We start from the raw sequence: 18,245 nt of genomic DNA, 5'->3' as shown, positions 1-18,245 counted from the left end.
ATATATTTAAGTGAAAAGAATTTTACTACAGGGGCTGGGGATTTAGCTCAGTGGCAAAAGTGCCTGCCTGGCATGCGCAAGGTCGTGAGTTCGGTTCCAGGAAAAAAAAGAAAAACCAAAAAAAAAAAAAAAAAGGAATTTTACTACATATATTTTGGGGAAATTGAGAAACTGCTCAGTATTCTTTTTTGATTGTTTTTTCACACAACTGTCTCAAAGGCATTTGGGTTCATAGAAGATAAAAGACCTTTCAATATCTGTGTATCTGGATAGCAATTTAATGGTTCTAGTCATTTTTCAATTTTATGAGGAAAAGACATGTTTAATAAGACAAGTATTTTTAGTCACTAGCCTTTGTAATAACATATTATTTTCATTCTGAGTGGTAACAAAGCAGTGATTGCTAAACCCGGCCAATGCCTATACTCACAGGGAAACACAAATGCAGATCCCTAAGACCTACCTAAGAACATTCCTACAAGGGTTTTAGAGTATGGCTACTGAAGTCTACAGTTTTAAAACACTCCCAGGAGATTCTGATCTAACTCATTAGGAGCCACTAACCCTGCAGCCTTGGTGCATTACTGCTGTCTGTGTGTATCCCAGGGCCTCACCCATTCTAGGCAGGTGTTCTATCACAGAGCTCGTCCTCAGCCCTGCAGGGTGCTTTCTCACCTCATCACAGGTTCAGAAGCCACATGCGCTTGGTAGAACAGAGAATACAAATAAGGCAGAAGCGTGTAGCGCTCTCGGATGGCTTCTCGGATGCGCTGGGTATGCTCCTTCCCGAACAGCCAGGGTTCCCGCCTCTTGGTGTTCATGGTGGCATGGCCACGGAAGAAAGGCTGGTAGGCCCCGGCCTGGTACCAACGAACTAACAGCTCTGCTTCTGGGTTCCCGATGAAGCCCCCCACATCAGCTGGTTAGGTAAAGAAAGGCCACGTGAGGTAACCAGGCTTCAAATCAGAGACACACACAAGTGAAATAAGGCCCTGGAGACCTGACAAGAGGAAGGTGCCACATGCACACTCGAATGAGAAGACAAAGCTGCAGCCTCAGACGAGGGAGTACATGTTACAGAACACAGCCCCTCTGGGGATCTGGCAGAGCACTCTTTGAATATTCCTTTCTTGTCAATAGGTCCCAGGCTTTAACTGTGAAATGGACACTCCTGCATATTCCTGAAGCCACATTACCCAGAAATTGCATGATATTGGCCTGATTAAATGTGTGTATGTGTGTGTGCATACACACGCACATGCATGTATATGTGGGAGAAGAGGGTGTTCCTTTCCTTTGTAAAAAAAAAAAAAATAAAACTTAAAGAACTATAGAGACAAACAAATAGAATTAGAGGTTTTGGTAGAATTTCATGTTAAGCCCTTGAGCAGGGTATATATTTCTTATATAGTATGTGGACCAATGCCATAGAAACACATATTGTAGTTTTCTGCTTCCTGTTGCCATGAGCAATTTCTCCTCCTCTGGGTCTCTCTGCATGCTACCCTGCCTTGGAGCCAGGAGGACTGCCAAGAGTTCCAGTCCAGCCTGGGCTACACAGTGAGTTCAAGGCCAGCCTGGGCCACATAGTGAGTTCAAGGCCAGCCTGGGCTACATAGTGAGACCCTGTCTCAAAAAAATGAAATAAATATGCAGGTATGGTGGCCCACACCTGTAATCCCAGAACTCAGTGAGGTCGTCACATTCTCCTGAGGCCTGTCTGAGCTACATAGTGACTTCAAAACCAGCCTGAACTACATAGTGAGATCCGGCCTCAAAAAAAACAGCTGATATTAAATACTAGAATCAACTATTACAGAAAGGGGACAAACAGAAGAAACACTGGTCCCTGGACCCCTGACTACTAATCTGTCTTTAGTTTTTCCAAACCCAGAACACTTGGTGATCTTCAAATGCAATCAAATTATGGGCCAGGGCTTGCTAATTCTGTTCTCTAACTAAAAGAACACTGTAATAGTAGTGGAGTCAGGAGGCCAGTCTGAGCAACTGTGAGGTCTTGTCTCAAAACACAAGTGCTGGGGATGTAACTCAGTGGTAAAGCACAGCTGAGTTCAACCTCCAGTACCATAAAGAAGAAGAGGAGCACGAGGATTAACTTGCTTGAAGATACTGTATTTACCTAAAGGACTAAGGACTGGCAGGAGCTGAAGGTGATTTGCAATCATGGGAATGTCCAACTAAGAGAAAAAACATCCCCTGAAGGTCACTACACACCTTTCCTGTGCAGTACCTCATGTTCCCTTTTCCTCATAAAATCTGCTGGGTGTGGTGGCACATACCTCTTATCCTAGCACTCAGGAGGCTGGGGCTGGAGCACTAGGACTAAGGGCAGTCTGGACTGCATGTTAAGATCCTGTCTCTCAAAAAAAATTAAATAACAATCCTTTTGTGTTATAGCTTGTGTCTAGCTGTCCACCCAAAGCCTCCTGCAGTCACAAGTGGGGCTTTTTCAGAGGTGGCTGGATTTAGAGTGGGTGATGCTGGGACTGAGAGTGTGTGATTATTAAATCAGTACGCTGATTTGGTTTGGCACCGCCCTAATCCTGGTTGCCTGGATACAACATAAGGGACAGAAAGAGGGTTGTCTTCTCTTCTCCCTTGCTTGTTCTGCTACCTTCTGGCCGCCATGAACTGTCTCTCCTCTGCGATGATGCCTGTCTGCCACGTGCCACTCTGCCTTGGAGCCAGCAGATTATGAAACCTCTATGAACTGTAAGCCAAATAAACCTTTCCTCCCTTAAAAACAAAACAAACAAACTGTGTATCAATAAAGTGATTTAATTGTTTCTATTCCTACAGAAAACAAGAAGCATCTGGAACTGTGGCCATACTGACTACCTTTCGTTTGTTTGTTTTTTTTTTGTTTTGTTTTTCTCCGGTACCGGGAACCGAACTCACGACCTTGCGCTTGCCAGGCAGGCGCTTTTGCCGCTGAGCTAAATCCCCAGCCCCTGACTACCTTTCACCTTACTATCTCCATCTGCAGATCTCAGGATCTGGGGAAGCCTGCTCATCAGAGACAATTAACTAAATTTATTTTTCTCAAGAGTATATCTTTAAAAAAGTTAAATTATGTCACAGGATTTTGAATCTGCTAAGTGGAAAGGATTTCTCTAAAGCTTACTTTTAATTTTTTTTTGCAGTGCTGAGGATTAAACTCAGCATGCTAGGCAAGTGCTCTACCACTGAGCTCTATCCCCTACCCGAGGTTAACTTTTGATTTGATAAACTCTTTGTAATTTATTCTATTGTCTCACTTTCAAGAAAAAAATACAAGCTGTGATTAAAAAATACAGTGAGTGTTTAAAAAAATTTTTTTATTGTAGTAAAAGACACTGTGATAGTTTAGAATTAAAATGGTCCCCAAAGCCTCGTGTTTGGGGAGATGATTGGATTATGCAGCACTGTAGCTGCCTTGCTGCTGGAGGTGGGATCTGGTCAGAGCTCCCCCTTCCAGGCTCCTCCCCTGACTCTCTGCCTTCTCACTGCCATGTGAGTGGATTTTCCTCTGCGATGCCCCTCTGCCAAGGCATCCTTCCCTGGAGCCAGAAGACTATGGACTGAAAACCTGAGACACAGTAAGTCCCCCTCTGGGTCCCAGTGACAAAGCAGTGACCAAGATGGGCATATTGCCATTAACACCCTCAAAACACTCCTCCTCACTTTGACAACACTTATCCCATCATTCTTGCTACTTTTTTTTTCTTTTTTCTTGTCTTTTTGAGACAGGGTCTCGCTGTGCAGTTCAGGCTGGCCTTGAGCTCACTTTGTAGCCCAGGCTGGCCTCAAACTCGATCCTCCTGCCCCAGCCTCCCGAGTGCTGGGATTACAGGTGTGCGCCACCATGCCCGGCCCTTCTTGCACTTCTGAAAGTCCTCTTTCATTGGTGTTTCTAGTTGTGTTGTGGCTCCTTCAATGTCCTCAATCAATTCAAAACATTTACCTTTCACGGTCAATTGACTTTGGGGAAGAGCCAAAAGTCACACGGTGCCAGATCTGGTGAGTAAAGTGGGCAAGGACACATTAAGTGTTCCTTCCTATTGTATGGTGCTAGGTAGCAGCATTCACTATATTTTTTATTATATCTTATAAAGACACTCATGAAAGAGGACTTCCAGAACTGCTTCAGAAAGTAGCAAGAATGGTGAGACAGGTGTGCTCAAAGCAAGGGGGAGTATGCTGAGGAGAATTAACAACAATGGGTCTGTTACTGTAATAACTTTTAAAAATGTAAACACATATTCTGGTCATACCCAATATGTTTCAGGAAGAGAAACTTAGTAATCAAGTGTCTCAGGAGGAAGTGGTAAGAAAATAAGGGAAGGAAGCACTTCTGACAACCTCCTTTTGTGTCTGCAATCCAGACAAGACACAAGCAAACCTGCAGCTCTTCTTTCTCTCTCCTCTGTAACCTGCTTTCACTTTGTGCCATTTTCTCTTTCCCACATTTATCCCTGCCTCAAACAGCTAATGACAGGTGGTCGGTAACCCGCTTTGACAGAAACACACTTCAAGCCTTAGGACAGGACTTGTCTTACCTCCACAAAAAGAGATCCCAGTAATGCTGAGAGTGAGTAACATTGGGATGGAAATTTTCAGGTAATTCCATTCTGCTGTGTTGTCGCCTGTCCACACTGCACCTTGGTCACCAGTAACAAAGCATTTAAAAAAAAATGCAAATCAGCCCATGCACTCAATTTCATATTTTGATTCCTTATTTGTAAGAGACAAATTAATAAAAAGGAAAACAGATATCTTACCTTTAAGTAAATTCTAAATTGTCCAAAATAAAAAGGTACCAATTTTCTAATGTGAGAAATTTATAAAACTCCATAAAGTAAGCTATGAAAATATGCTGAATTTGTACTTATTTTTGAAGTACAATGCAAGTCTGAATACAGGAGAATTTTTTTAAAGTAATGAGGATTGAACTTAGGGTCTTGTGCATGCCAGGCAAGTGCTCTACCACTGAGCTGTATCTCCATTCCCCTTTACTAAACAATTTAATTTTTTTTTTTTTTGTCTTTTTTTGAGATAGGGTTTCACTATGCAGTTCAGGCTGCACTTGAACTCACTTTGTAGCCCAGGCTGACCTTGACCTCAAAGTGATCCTCCTGCCTCAGTCTCCCAAGTTCAGGGATTACAGGCATGTGCCATCACTCCTGGCTAACAATTTAATTTTGACAGAGGGCCTAACTAAGTTGCCCATACTTGCAACCCTCCTACCTTAGCCTCTCAAGTGCTTGGATTATAGGCCTGTCCCACTATGTCCAGCAAGGAGGAATTTTTGGAGATGTAATTTACGTGCAGTAACATACCTATTTTAAGTAGAGTTTGATGACTTTTGAAAATCACATATATCCATGTAGGTACCACCATAAACAAGACACAGAAGATTCCCAAAACTAGAAAAGTTCTCTCAGGCTTTTTTGCAGTCAACAACTACCCACTTTAGCCAACTACAGAAGTGATTTGATGAATTCTCATTTATAACTTTTCTCTTTTATGGTTCACGCTTTTTATGTTCTAGCCCAGAAATCTTTTCCTATCTCAAACTCACAAAGATTTTCTTCTAAAGTGTTTTTGCTTGTTTTAGCTTTTTAACTTAGGTCTATATTCCATTAAGTGGTTTTGAGGCAGGTTTTACATTCAGGCAGTCTTGCTACAAACCCAGGGTTATTCTTCTCTTTATAGTTGGTGAGAGTCTGTGAAGATAGATTATATATCACTAAGATGATGTGTAAAAGGAAAAAATCTTATTTTACTGTATCTCAAGTAATTCTAAGGTATTTTTGTCTATCTTCTATCAAATTAATTTTAGTAAATATTTTTAATTTTCCACAGAAATTTTGAGTGTCTTATAACCTGCCAAGAAAAATATTTTCAAGAGATAGTTCTTTTCAATAGTGCTCTGGTAATTTCTCCTTGACTTCAAGTGAGATATGTATATATGTACAAAGTAGTTTTGAAATCTGCTTGGTGACTTTCTCGAGAAAGCTCACATAAGCACGTAGATGTTTTCCTGTCTCGTGTGGTTGCTTAGCCAGAAGCTCTCTCTGGTTATGGATCCAGCATATGACTAAACAAAAGAGAGTTCTCTACAGTGTCTTGCCACACACTGGGCAAAGGTGATAGCTTCATACAGAGTCCTGAAGAACAGGAAGTGGGTGAGCCCTGAAGAGTCCAAAGGTAATAGTCACATCCCCTGTTATCCTTTAAAGCTGCTGCTTAGAAATTTTTTCATTCAAATACATTTTTAGAGATACTTCTATAAAGTATGGAAAATAAAGATAGGTAAAAAGATTAAAAGCACAACCACCAAGGTATTAATTTTTTTGTATTTTACCTGTTTATTACTTATTGATTTAAATTACTATCTTACATTTATATTTTATAAAACTGGGAAATGTATACCATTCTTTTTTCATTTATCATGATGTCATAAACATTTTCTCATGCAATTAAAGCTAACATTTTTTTGTTGTTTTTTTGAGGCAGGGTCTCTCTATGTAGCCCAGGCTGGCCTCAAACTCATGGTGATCCTCCTGCCTCAGCCTCTAAAGTGCTAGGATTACAAATGTGTCCCACCACATCTGACTAAAGCTAACATTTTGAAAAGACTCATTATAGTATTATGTGGATACACCACTTTTGTTATATCTTTATTTTATCATTTTTTTTGTTTGTTTTGAGACAGAGTCTCACTATGTAGTTCAAGATGGTCCTAAACTCACCATGTAGTCCAGGCTGGCCTTGAGCTCACAGCAATCTTCCTGCCTCTGCCTCCCAAGTGCTGGAATTACAGGCATGTGCCACCAGGCTTGGCTTGTTACATCTTTAGATCTCTCTTTTCTTCTTTTCCTGCCTTCATTTACTTCTTGTCTCTCTCTCTTTCTCAATCTCTCTCTCTCTGTTTCTGTTTCAAGGACTAGTGCTATGGTGAGAATCAATGTACATGAATCATTGTCTGCAATGATAATGCTTTGGCCTTCGGCTGAATATCACAGGGGCTAGTTTTCAGGGGTTGTGTGGGAGGCCTAATAATATCTGTGATATAGTAAGAGCTGGGTTCTTCAAATTAGTTATTTATAATTATACATTATTTGTACAAAAATAGGGGACTTAAAATAGCCTTCCTACCACAGGGTGATTAAGTTGAACTAGATCTACATTAGCTAGCAAACTGTATCCAGTTATAGATGACCCGGACCACAAGCAACAGCCAGGTCTATTTTTAGCATATTACTAAGTAGAACAGGTGGTTGAGGAATATGTTAGAGGTATATTTCCCTGGTTTTGATCAATCCAAGGGACAAGATCAGAGATGATCATGTCAGCAAACTAAAAACTGTGAAGGAGGATCAAGTTTGAGGTATCTGGATAATGTAGTGAGACCTATCTCAACAGATTTTAAAAGGGCTGTGACATAGCTCAGCACTTCTTGGGTTTAATCCCCAGCACCAAACGAAACCAAACCAAGCAAAATAAAACGAAACAGCAGCTTGCTTCAGGGGCATCATCAATACAATGACAGCATATAAATGATCAAAAAGACAGGCAGCATTGTTTGTGATCAAACAATTCAATTAAATTTTTCTTACATGCCTAGATCTCGTTATCTTAGTAACCACTTTGAAGATAATGATATGTAATACAACAACCATTGTTAATTTCCTATCACCTTGTTTTGAAATTCTGTCATTTTTATTGTTTTTATGTTGTTTTGTTTATTTGTTTATGCCTTTGTTTTGTTATTTTGTTTTTGTTCTTTTCTCTTTAAAATTAAAAAAATAAGAACAATGCGGTGGCACACGCCTGTAATCCCAGCACGCAGGAGGCTGAGGCAGTGAGCTCAAGGCCAGCCTGAACTGCATAGAGACTGTGCTTTAAGAAGACAAAAATAAATAAATAAAAAAGACAGGTGGTTAACTTGTTTTTTTTCAGTCTATTGTTATTTATGTTTTTTGATTTTTTCTGGTACCGGGAATCAAACTCACAACCTTGCACTTACCAGGGAGGCGCTGTGCCGCTGAGCTAAATCCCCAGCCCCTTTTTCAGTCTAATGATACAGCCATCTTACCATACTTTTGTGACCCAGCAAAGAAAGAACGTGAAAGAACAAAAGGTCTCTCCTTCCCTTTAGATCGCTGTATCAGTCCTTCTGCAGTAGCCATTTGCTAGGAAGTCAATAGAGAAAAATTTCAATACGTTTAGTGCACTGTGCCAACACCATCAATAAGCTATTTAACATGCAAAAAGTAAAGTAAATAATAGGTGAAAGAAGGGCCGGGGATACAGCTCAGTGGCACAAGTGCCTGCCTGGCAAGGGTAAGGCCCTAAGTTCGATTCCTAGTACCAAAAAAAAAAAAAAAAAAAAAAAAAATAGGTGAGAATGTGAAATGGAAAACATTAAAATCCATCAAATAGTTTTCATGATATAATGAAACCAATCTTATTTCCCCTATCAAAGAATGAAGAAACTTTTTATTGATGATTCAATGAAATAGTGAAAAACAAGACTAGTGAGGTAGCTCAGTGGTAGAGCACTTGCCTAGAATATGTGAAGCCCTTGTTCAATCCCCAGCACTGAAAAAAAAAAAAAGAAATAATAGTAAATAATCATCTTGCACTTATTTGTTTATTCAGTGCTTACTATTACTAGGCATTTTATAATAATTCTTATATAACCTTATAGTAATCTCTGAGATAAGTACTTTTTTGTTAGTGAAAAAAATTCAAAGAGGGTAATGGCTGGCTTTGGCTACATAAGACAATTCTCTACCTAAAGCAGTTTGCAGTTGTACTAACAGGCTGTTAGAGAAATAAACACATACTACTTGAAAACTATGCTATCTCTAGTCAGCAGCTCCCACTGGAAAATCCAATTGGTGGGAGGGCTATGGGAATACAGTGAAATTCTGAAAATAGCAAAGAACCAAGGGTATAAATTATGGCAAGTGATTTTCAATTTCTTTGGAATGCCCTGCTCCTTGCAACATGATGTGACTGGCAAATAAAATACAAATTTTTTTTTTCCCCGGTACTGGGAATCAAACTCATGACCTTGCGCTTGCCAGGCAGGCGCTGTGCCGCTGAGCTAAATCCCCAGCCCCAAAATACAATTCTACCATATTTATTGAGAAGGGTAAATCCTTAATGAAAGCTTTCTATATCTGAAAAGCATACTTACTGAAATTACATATCTGTATTTTCAATCTTGCTCCCTTGGTATGAATGATAGGCTTGTTGTATTTTTTTTTTTTGGTACCAGAAATCAAACTGACAACCTTGCACTTGCCAGGCAGGTGCTGTGCTGCTGAGCTATATCCCTGGCCAGGCTTGCTGTATTTGAATATTTGTGAAATTTTAAAACATTTGTTTTTAATTACCTTTGTTAGTATATTTATATACTACCTACATTAGTAACATTTTGAGATAGTATCAAATACAGTATACTAATGGGTCCTATGAACAGAGATATTTCTATGTTTCATTAATCTCACAATATATTTAAAAGTTCATCAAGTTCATTATGGAAGGAAAAGAAACAAAAAGAGAAATAATAAAGTCTTGTATTGGTTATAACCTGAGATTCAACTGTAGTTGTCAGAAAAGACACACAGGGACATAAGCATATATGCAGCTATTATAAAGTAAACAACTTTAGCTCACTGAGGCAGGGCACCTGAGTCCAGCTGGCTTCTTTTTGGATGTCTCACCTGATAAAAACCATAGATGTTGTGAAGTTCTCTGTGCTCCCAGTTGTCATGATGAATGGCATTCTTTTGCATGGTTTGCTCTGGCCCTCGAAAGACTGAAGGCTCATTCATGTCATTCCATATGAACAGAATATCTGTAGATCCCTAGGAAGTAAATCCTAGTCATAAAAATATTCCCACAGTACTGACATGTAATAAGATAGCACTTAACATTCTTCTTTCCCACCTCATTTAATTTACATATACTATGTTTATTGGGCAGGGAATTTTGTCTGTTTTGTTCAATGATAAATACCAAATGCCTAGAGCATTACTTGGCTTCAGAAAGTTCTGAGGAAATATATGTTGGATGAAAGAATGCTGTGCTGCACTGTCTGAGAAGGGTATACTGCCCAGCAAGTTCACTCAGATCTCTCTGGTGAACCCCTACCAGAAAGGTTGTGAATGTTCACAATGAAGCTCTGTATCATTCATCATCTGCTACAACCCTTAAGCAAAGACAAGTTCAGCTGTACATTACATATGAGACTTTCTTTCTAATGCTCAGAAAGCTTTAACAGCCTAGTTATCTGTTTGTTAGCATGATCTGTACTTTGTGTTCTACACAGAAAAGGTCAGTTTAGAGTGGGAAGGAACAGCTGAGTTATCCAGTTAATATGGTGTTACAATCCCTTTATAGAATCTCTACCTTCGGAAGCTCATTCCATTACTTTCTGAATGCTCTGCTCCTTGCAACATCTGCTCACAAAGCCTAGTTTGCCTTGTAGGGTACCACAGAAGACATCTACTGCCTCGCCCACACCTTAGGGAGCTTGACAAATGCAGGGAAATGGCTTAAGTGTTTTCCTTCGACTCCTTACCTTCCACTATTTCTAAACAAGTGTGCTTCCATGGATATGACTATGTAGTTTCCAAATATGTGCCTTAACTGTTCTTTAGCACCCTTTAAGGCAGGAATTAGCAAGCTTTTTCTGGTAAAAGACCAGAGAATAAATATGTCTAACTCTGGAGGCCATAGTGTCTCTTTTTTTGTTTTTGTTTTTGTTTTTTGTTTTTTTTGGTTTTTCTCTGGTACCGGGAACCGAACTCACGACCTTGCGCTTGCCAGGCAGGCGCTTTTGCCGCTGAGCTAAATCCCCAGCCCCCATAGTGTCTCTTTAATTACTTCATTCTGTTATGGTAGAGTCATAGATGATAGGTGAGTGAATAAACATGACCATATTTGGCTCAAGATTATTGTCTATCCCTATTCTAAATTGTTTGATATTGTCTTAATACTCAGAAATTAGTGTTTAGAAGATAAATAAGTTTAGATGCTAAGATCTGAGCTTGGCAGACAAACAAACTTAAGGTCATATCTTGGGTAAACCACTTACTGGATGTGTGACCTTGGTAGGTTTTTAAGCTCTCCATGCCTCAATTTCCTTATCTGTGGGATTAGATTTAATTGGAGCTCTACCTCCAGAGGGTTATTTTGAAGAAAAATTGGTAGAACACACACAGCACAGTGCTTGCCACACAGGTTGCACTCAGTATGTTAGGTATCACCATCACCAAAAGCATCATGATCAATATTGCCAAAATTGGTCGAAAACAGTTCTCCAGATTTGGCAATGTGGCTTTTTTTAGTTCTCTATGATTTTTTTTTTTTTGTCTTTTTGAGAAAGGGTCTCACTATGCAGTTCAGGCTGGCCTTGAGCTCACTTTGTAGCCGAGGCTGGTCTCGAACTCACAATGATCCTCCTGCCTCAGCCTCCCGAGTGCTGGGATTACAGGCATGTGCCACCACACCCGGCTTCTCTATGATTCTTATGAGATTTTATTTTTATTTTTTTACTTTTCTATTTTAAAGAGAATAGTAGAAAAAAAAAATAGCAAAATACAAACAAAATAAAGCAAGAACATTGAAAATGATATGGGGTTTCAAACCAAATGATAGGAATTAACAGTGGTTGTTATATTACATATTGTTATTTTCAACGAAGTTGCTCAGATTACCAGATGTAAGAATGGAAAATTTTTTTTTTTTTTTTTTGGTTTTTCTCCGGTACCGGGAACCGAACTCACGACGTTGTGCTTGCCAGGCAGGCGCTTTGCTGCTAAGCTAAATCCCCAGCCCAAGAATGGAAGATTGACCAAACCATCACAGAGAACAAGAAAATAATAATTTTAAAAAACATTAGGGACAATACAGAGTTTCAGTAGACAAGATGGTAGGAATTCACCAATGGTTGTTATATTGCATACTGTTGTCTTCATATCAGTTACTCAGATTACCAGGTATAAGCATGCAAAATTGGACAAAATATTTAAAAAATTTAAGCATTAATTGTTCCTTTCTTTAAACCACCAGACCTTGTAATATTTTAAAATAATACTTTACTTTTATTGACGCATTATATGTTTTCACATTTATCGTATCTCTTTAACAGTTATTGGATGCTATTCTGTATTAAAATGTATTTAGTACTTTGAAAATATAACAGATCTGTTATATGTACATTGGTATATCACAGAGTCTACTACAGCAGAGGTCACAGCTTTTGTGCATTTAGTCATGCACGTGATGCCTCTTGCAGCACTGCCCAAGTCTCCCGTGGTGGCCACCACTGGGTTTTCACACAGGCATCACACATCAAGAGCTACTCAGTGAAGAGGAGTTCTATCTAATCACTTTTTCTTTCATTTTTTCAAGTTAACTAGGAAAAAGTAAATGAACAAAAACAAACCTGATAAGCAGGAAAAGCAAAAAGACCTGAATACCACTCTCTGACCTTGGGATTGGTGAAATCCAGGTAAGAGGAGAGACCTGTTGAGGCACAGCAGGAGACAGCCTGTTAGGAGCAGTGGTCTTCACAGTAAGATGTGTTGTAAAGAAGATGTCAGATGCAAAAACTAGATAATCAATGCATATCTTACATCAAGCATAAAAGACAGATGACAGAGGCATCCTCTAAGAAGTGAATGAAGATAGTACTGGACTCTAGGGGCCATCACTAGACCTTCCAACACCAGAGTCACAGGGGAAGGCCAATGAACAAGCATCAAGTCACAGTCTGTCCTTCACTAATTAATGGTTCAGGACAGCCTGCACAAGGCATGCAAGTATCCTGCAGTGGCCTCTCAGTTTTTAAAGTGAATAGAGACATCTGTTCCATTGGTTCCATGAGAGAAAAAGAAGACCTGGGCTTCTACACAGTGTGTGGGTTTCCGATAGAGTTCTATGGTATGACAGAATGGCAATTTCCTTTTGTTTGGGGTGAGTTCCCACCACAGCTTTAAATAACTTTTTTTGTTTGTTTGTTTTTTTGAGACAGGGTTTTGAACTCACTGTGTAGCCCGGGCTGCCTCAAACTCTTGGTGATCTTCTGCCTCAGCCTTCCAAGTGCTGGGATCACAGGTGTGTGCCACTACAACCAGCTTAAACTAATATCTTTGTTTGTTTATTTATTTGTTTGTTTTTTAAGACAGGGTCTTGCTATGCAGTACAGGCTGGCCTTGAAGTCACTATGTAGCCCATGCTGACCTTGAACTTGCAGCAACCCTCCTGCCTCAGCCTCCCCTGAGTACTGGGATTACAGGCATGTGCCACCACGCTGGACTAAACTAATAGCTTTTGAAATGAAATATCTGTAGTTGCCAGAAGCAGCTGAGGTTACTCATGAAAGTCTGGGAAGACAAAACCATATCCTAAAAGAGCAGAGAGCAAGCACAAGAGACAGCCTTCAGGACACATTTTTTCTTTCTTCCTCCCATTTTCTCACTCCCTACTTATGTCTTTTTGCTTAGAGAAATAGCATGTCACTGAGGTTTGCTTATTTTACATTCATTCATTTGATTAGTGACTGAAATTCATCCAAAGAAATCTATGCTTTGGATGTTATGAAAGATGGTATGACATATACTAAAGAAGGCAATACCATCTCCCCTTTAAAGGTGCTTAAAATGTAGCTAGAGGAGTAAGGGACACCTGCAAGGCACAAGGATGACAGCTATATGATATTCAGTAATGGGAACTGAACACATGAATACAGTAAGTATAAAATGATGTCGTACCAGGCCAGCATATTCCTTCAAAGTCAGCCCCTTCATGAGTTCTCACAAAGAAGCCCTGTTCTTTGGCCTTAGTGTACACTGAGTAGTCAGGATCCACCTTAATGTGAGGGTCATTGATGACCACGAGCTGTCAGGACATAAAGGGTTGAAGATTTCATCAGTTTTACATGACATGTTCATTTATAGGTTTTTACTATAATGTTAGGCTTCAAATTTTATTCAGAAGCAACTACAACTCATATTAAAATACCTCAGACACTGGTAAAACTCTCTAACCTTCATATGATTATGGAAATTTAAATTAATATCAAAACCATACCAGAGGGCTGGGGATTTAGCTCAGCAGCACAGTGCCTGCCTGGCAAGCGTAAGGTCGTGAATTCAATTCCTGGTACCGGAAAAAAACCCAACAAAAACCAGACCAGAATTCTTTTGTAATTATTGCTGCCTAACAAATGTGTATTCTTAAGTGGAATTTACTAAGCTATCTGTCTGTGATACTGGGGGTTGCATGTTACACTGAAAGGACTAAGAGCCAGGGTCCTGCTCCCTAGACATTTAGAGGCTAAGACAACACTGATAAAAGCAAATTTTGCCTCAGTCTGCTAAGTGCTGGGATTACATGTGTGCACCGCCATGTTTGGTTATAAAAGCAAATATTAAAGAAAGCAAAAGAATAACATTTTAAAAACAAACAAACAAACAAACAAGCAACCCCAAGCCCAATGATACAGGCATATTTAGGAAGGAGATCTGAGAAGAGTCATGAGCAACAGCTCCAAGTCTCTAGCATCTCTCCCTGTCTTTCTAGTACATCACATCCACCTAGTTGAGGTCTCTCAAACCACTTTATTTGACTAAAACAACCTTTTACATATCTCTACTTTAATCCATCTTACATGCTAAAGTTTAATTCTTCATTGTTCAAAGGCTTCAAGATGTTTAATTATGGTAAGATATGCATAACACACACTGTACCACTCTTAAGTATATCATTCAGCCATGTAAATACATTCATACTGTTGTGCACCAGTCTCTAGAACTCCTGTAAAACTGAGACTCCATACCAGTTAAAAAACAAATTTTTATCCCCTCCTGGCAACTACTTTTTAACTTTCTGTCTCTATAAGCTTCACTATTCTAGTTACTTCAAACTAATGAAATCACATAGTGTTTGCTTTTTTTGTGACTGGCTTCCTTCAATTACTATGTGTCCTCAAGGTTCACCATGTTGTAACATGTATTAGAATTCTTCTTTTTAAGGATGAGTAACATACCATTGTATGTGTAGTCTGCAATTTAAAAAAAAATTTTTTTTAATCAACTATCTAGAGACCCTTCAGTTTATTTTATCCGTTGGCAACCATGACTAATGCTGCTCTGACCATAGGTGTATAAATATGTGCATTCCTGCTTTAAAAAAAAATTATCTCCCTTTTCCCTATACTGGGGATGGAATCCAGAGCTTTTGCCCTGACCTATCTCCAAGCTCTTTTTTATTTTTTATTCTGAGACAGGGTCTCATTAAATTGGTAAGTTGCCCAGGCTGGCTTGAACTTACCTTAGCCTCCCAGAGTGCTAGGATTACAGGCATGTGCCACCATACCCAGCTGAGTTCCTGCTTTCAGTTCCTTTGGGTGTATATCCAGAAATGGAACTGTTCGATCAGATGGTAATTCTATTTTTCATTTTTTAAAGAAATGCCGTATGTTTTCTATAGCAGTCCCGTTTGCTGTTGTGGCCTGTAGCAGTGTGATGAGGTGCCCTGCACTCAAAATTTGGTTCCAGCGTCAAAACTGGTGAGTGTGTGCGTGGCACCTCATCACACTACTACAGGGCCACAGCAGCAAATGCGACTGGACACACTCAGCCCCTTCACCATTCTGGAGCCTCAGACAATGAAAGCAGCGATGGAGTGGGCCATCCCCTTTTCTCCATTCATTTTCTGTTATAACAGTTACAGTTACATTTGAAGGTACTATTTTCACAGCCTCTTTTTGTTTTCCATGGCCATTTTTTAAATCAGATAGTCTTCCTCCGCTAAAGTACCAAGACAAATTTAAAAATCTTAAAGAGCTTTATAATTTAAAAGTTCCAAAATAGTGGCTTAGTTTACCTTACGTTTTTTGCTCCTAAGCAGCTCTTGCATTCTTTTGGGGGTTGGGAATCTTTCTTTGTCCCAGGTGAAGTACCTCTTGCCCTCCGTGTGCTCTATGTCCAGCCATATGACATCATAGGGAATGTCATGCTCATCAAATCCTGTGTCCACTGCCCTGATATCTTGCTCATCCTCATAGTTCCAGCGGCACTGGTGGTACCCCAAGGAAAAGAGAGGGGGCATGGCTTGAGAACCTAAAAGGGAAAGATGATGGCTGAGTCAATGACCATCACAGTAATCATCATAGTAATCATTATTCCTTGGTAAACATTTCCTTAATGTCTGTGCGGGTGGAGGGGGTGAGGTTACCAAGCACTGAAGCTGATACTAAAGACAGAAGATCAAGAACAGGAAACACAGTCTCTCCTTCTAAGGAAGTCACAATTTGGCAGGAGGACTGTCATGAGTTTGAGGCCAACCTGGGTTGCGTAGTGAGTTCGTGAGTCTGAATAACATAGCAAGACCCTGCCTCAAAGAAGCAAAAACAAAAACAAAATACTTTGCCCTGAGGTATAATTGCTGTGTTAAAGGTATCAGCCTACTGTTGGGGGAACACAAAGAGGTAATAAAGTCTGTCTGTGGTGAAATGGGGTCTTGAGAGGCTTCACAGAGTAGGTGATCTTGGTTTGGATCTTAAAGAATAAGGAGGAATATTCCAGATAAGGAGAACAAATACGAGTATTCCAGGTACGGGAACAACATGACAGGCTTAGGGAAGAATAAATACCCCAAGGTAAGGGAGACCAAGAGATGAAACTGGAGAAGGTCAGTTTGTAAAGGGCCCTGTAGTTAGTTCAGGCTAAGAATTCTGGATCTTCTTTTACAGGAAGCCAACAAAAATTTGGTCAGGTGTAACCACGCAGATTTGTATTATACAATTAAGTGAGGGGCTGGACATGTAGCTGAGTGGTAGAGCACTTGCCCACCACTAGCATGAATGAGGCCCTGGGTTTGTTCCATAATATGACTTAAGACATGAAGGCAGGAAGCAGTGTTAAGGCTGACCGAAGGGAAAGTGACTGAAGTTAGGAAGAACTGCCAGGAAATGACTGTAAAAACGTCATGGGCCTCTTCCTCTCAGTCCCATATTGAACTTGAATTAGAAGATGCGAGTCTGGTTTCAAAATGGAGGTAAAACCACCTCCTGGTGGTCCCCAGCCTGACTCCGGCTGTTGCTGCCACCGTTGAGGGAAGGAGGGCCATGATCCAAAGGAACCAGAGGAGTTAAGGAAGCTGTTTATTGGTGGTCTGAGCTTTGAAACTACAGATGATAGTTTAAGAGAACATTTTGAGAAATGGGGTACACTCACAGATGGTGTGTTGAGAGATCCCAAACAGAATGCTCCAGAGGCTTTGGTTCTGTGTCTTACTCTTGTGTTGAAGAGGTAGATGCAGCAGTGTGTGCTCGACCACACGAAGTTCATGGGCATGTAGTGGAGCCACAGAGAGCTGTTTCTAGAGGATTCAGTTAATGCCTGTGCCTATCTAACAGTGAAGAAAATTTTTGTTGGTGGTATTAAAGATACAGAAGAATATAATTTGAGATACTACTATGAAAAATATGGCAAGATTGAAACCATAGAAATTATGGAAGACAGACAGAGTGGGAAAAAGAGAGGATTTGCTTTTGTAACTTGATCATGATACAGTTGATAAAATTGTTGTTCAGAAATATTACACTATTAATGGGCATAACTGTGAAATCAAAAAGGCCCTTTCTAAACAAGAAATGCAGTTTGCTGGATCATAAAGAGGTTATGGAGGTGGATCTGGCAACTTTATGGGTCGCGGAGGAAACTCTGGAGGTGGTGGAGGGAATTTTGTCCATACTAGAAACTTTGGTGGAAGAGGAGGCTATGGTGGTGGAGGAGGTGGCAGCAGAGGTAGTTATGGAGGAGGTGATGGTGGATATAATGGATTTGGAGGTGATGGTAGAAACTATGATAGTGGCCCTGGTTACAGTAGTAGAGGAGGGTATGGCGGTGGTGGACCAGGATATGGAAACTAAGGTGGTGGATATGGTAGTGGTGGAGGAGGATATGATGCTTACAATGAAGGAGGAAATTTTGGTGGTGGTAACGATGGTGGTGGTGGTAACTATAAAGATTTTGGAGCACAGCGCCTGCCTGGCAAGCGCAAGGTCATGAGTTTGATTCCTGGTACTGGAAAAAACCAACCCCCCCCAAAAAAAATTTTGGAAATTATAGTGGACAATAGCAATCAAATTATGGACCCATGAAGGGGGGCAGTTTTGGTAGAAGACACTCTGGCTGTCCCTATGGGGGTGGTTA

The 18,245-nt window shown here is 40.1% G+C and overlaps 1 protein-coding gene and 1 pseudogene across 1 annotated transcript in view; one reads left to right on the top strand and one right to left on the bottom strand.

Moving 5' to 3' along the window:
• The window catches only part of Ganc (glucosidase, alpha; neutral C), a 72,989-nt gene that overhangs the window by 15,030 nt on the left and 39,714 nt on the right, over positions 1-18,245 (bottom strand). Inside the window, exons 11-17 of the mRNA XM_005381328.2 lie at positions 15,913-16,148; positions 13,797-13,923; positions 12,470-12,549; positions 9,741-9,884; positions 8,102-8,198; positions 4,560-4,661; positions 676-919 (exon numbers count right to left, since the gene is read on the bottom strand). Coding sequence (XP_005381385.1) covers positions 676-919; positions 4,560-4,661; positions 8,102-8,198; positions 9,741-9,884; positions 12,470-12,549; positions 13,797-13,923; positions 15,913-16,148 — 1,030 coding nt within the window. The remainder of the gene's footprint in view (positions 1-675; positions 920-4,559; positions 4,662-8,101; positions 8,199-9,740; positions 9,885-12,469; positions 12,550-13,796; positions 13,924-15,912; positions 16,149-18,245) is intronic.
• LOC106148112 lies at positions 17,061-17,709 on the top strand (annotated as a pseudogene).

This window comes from Chinchilla lanigera, unplaced genomic scaffold, assembly GCF_000276665.1.
Source record: "Chinchilla lanigera isolate Chin_1 unplaced genomic scaffold, ChiLan1.0 scaffold00015, whole genome shotgun sequence".
In the NCBI taxonomy this organism is placed as follows: domain Eukaryota; kingdom Metazoa; phylum Chordata; class Mammalia; order Rodentia; family Chinchillidae; genus Chinchilla; species Chinchilla lanigera.
This window is presented reverse-complemented; position numbering and strand designations above follow the sequence as displayed.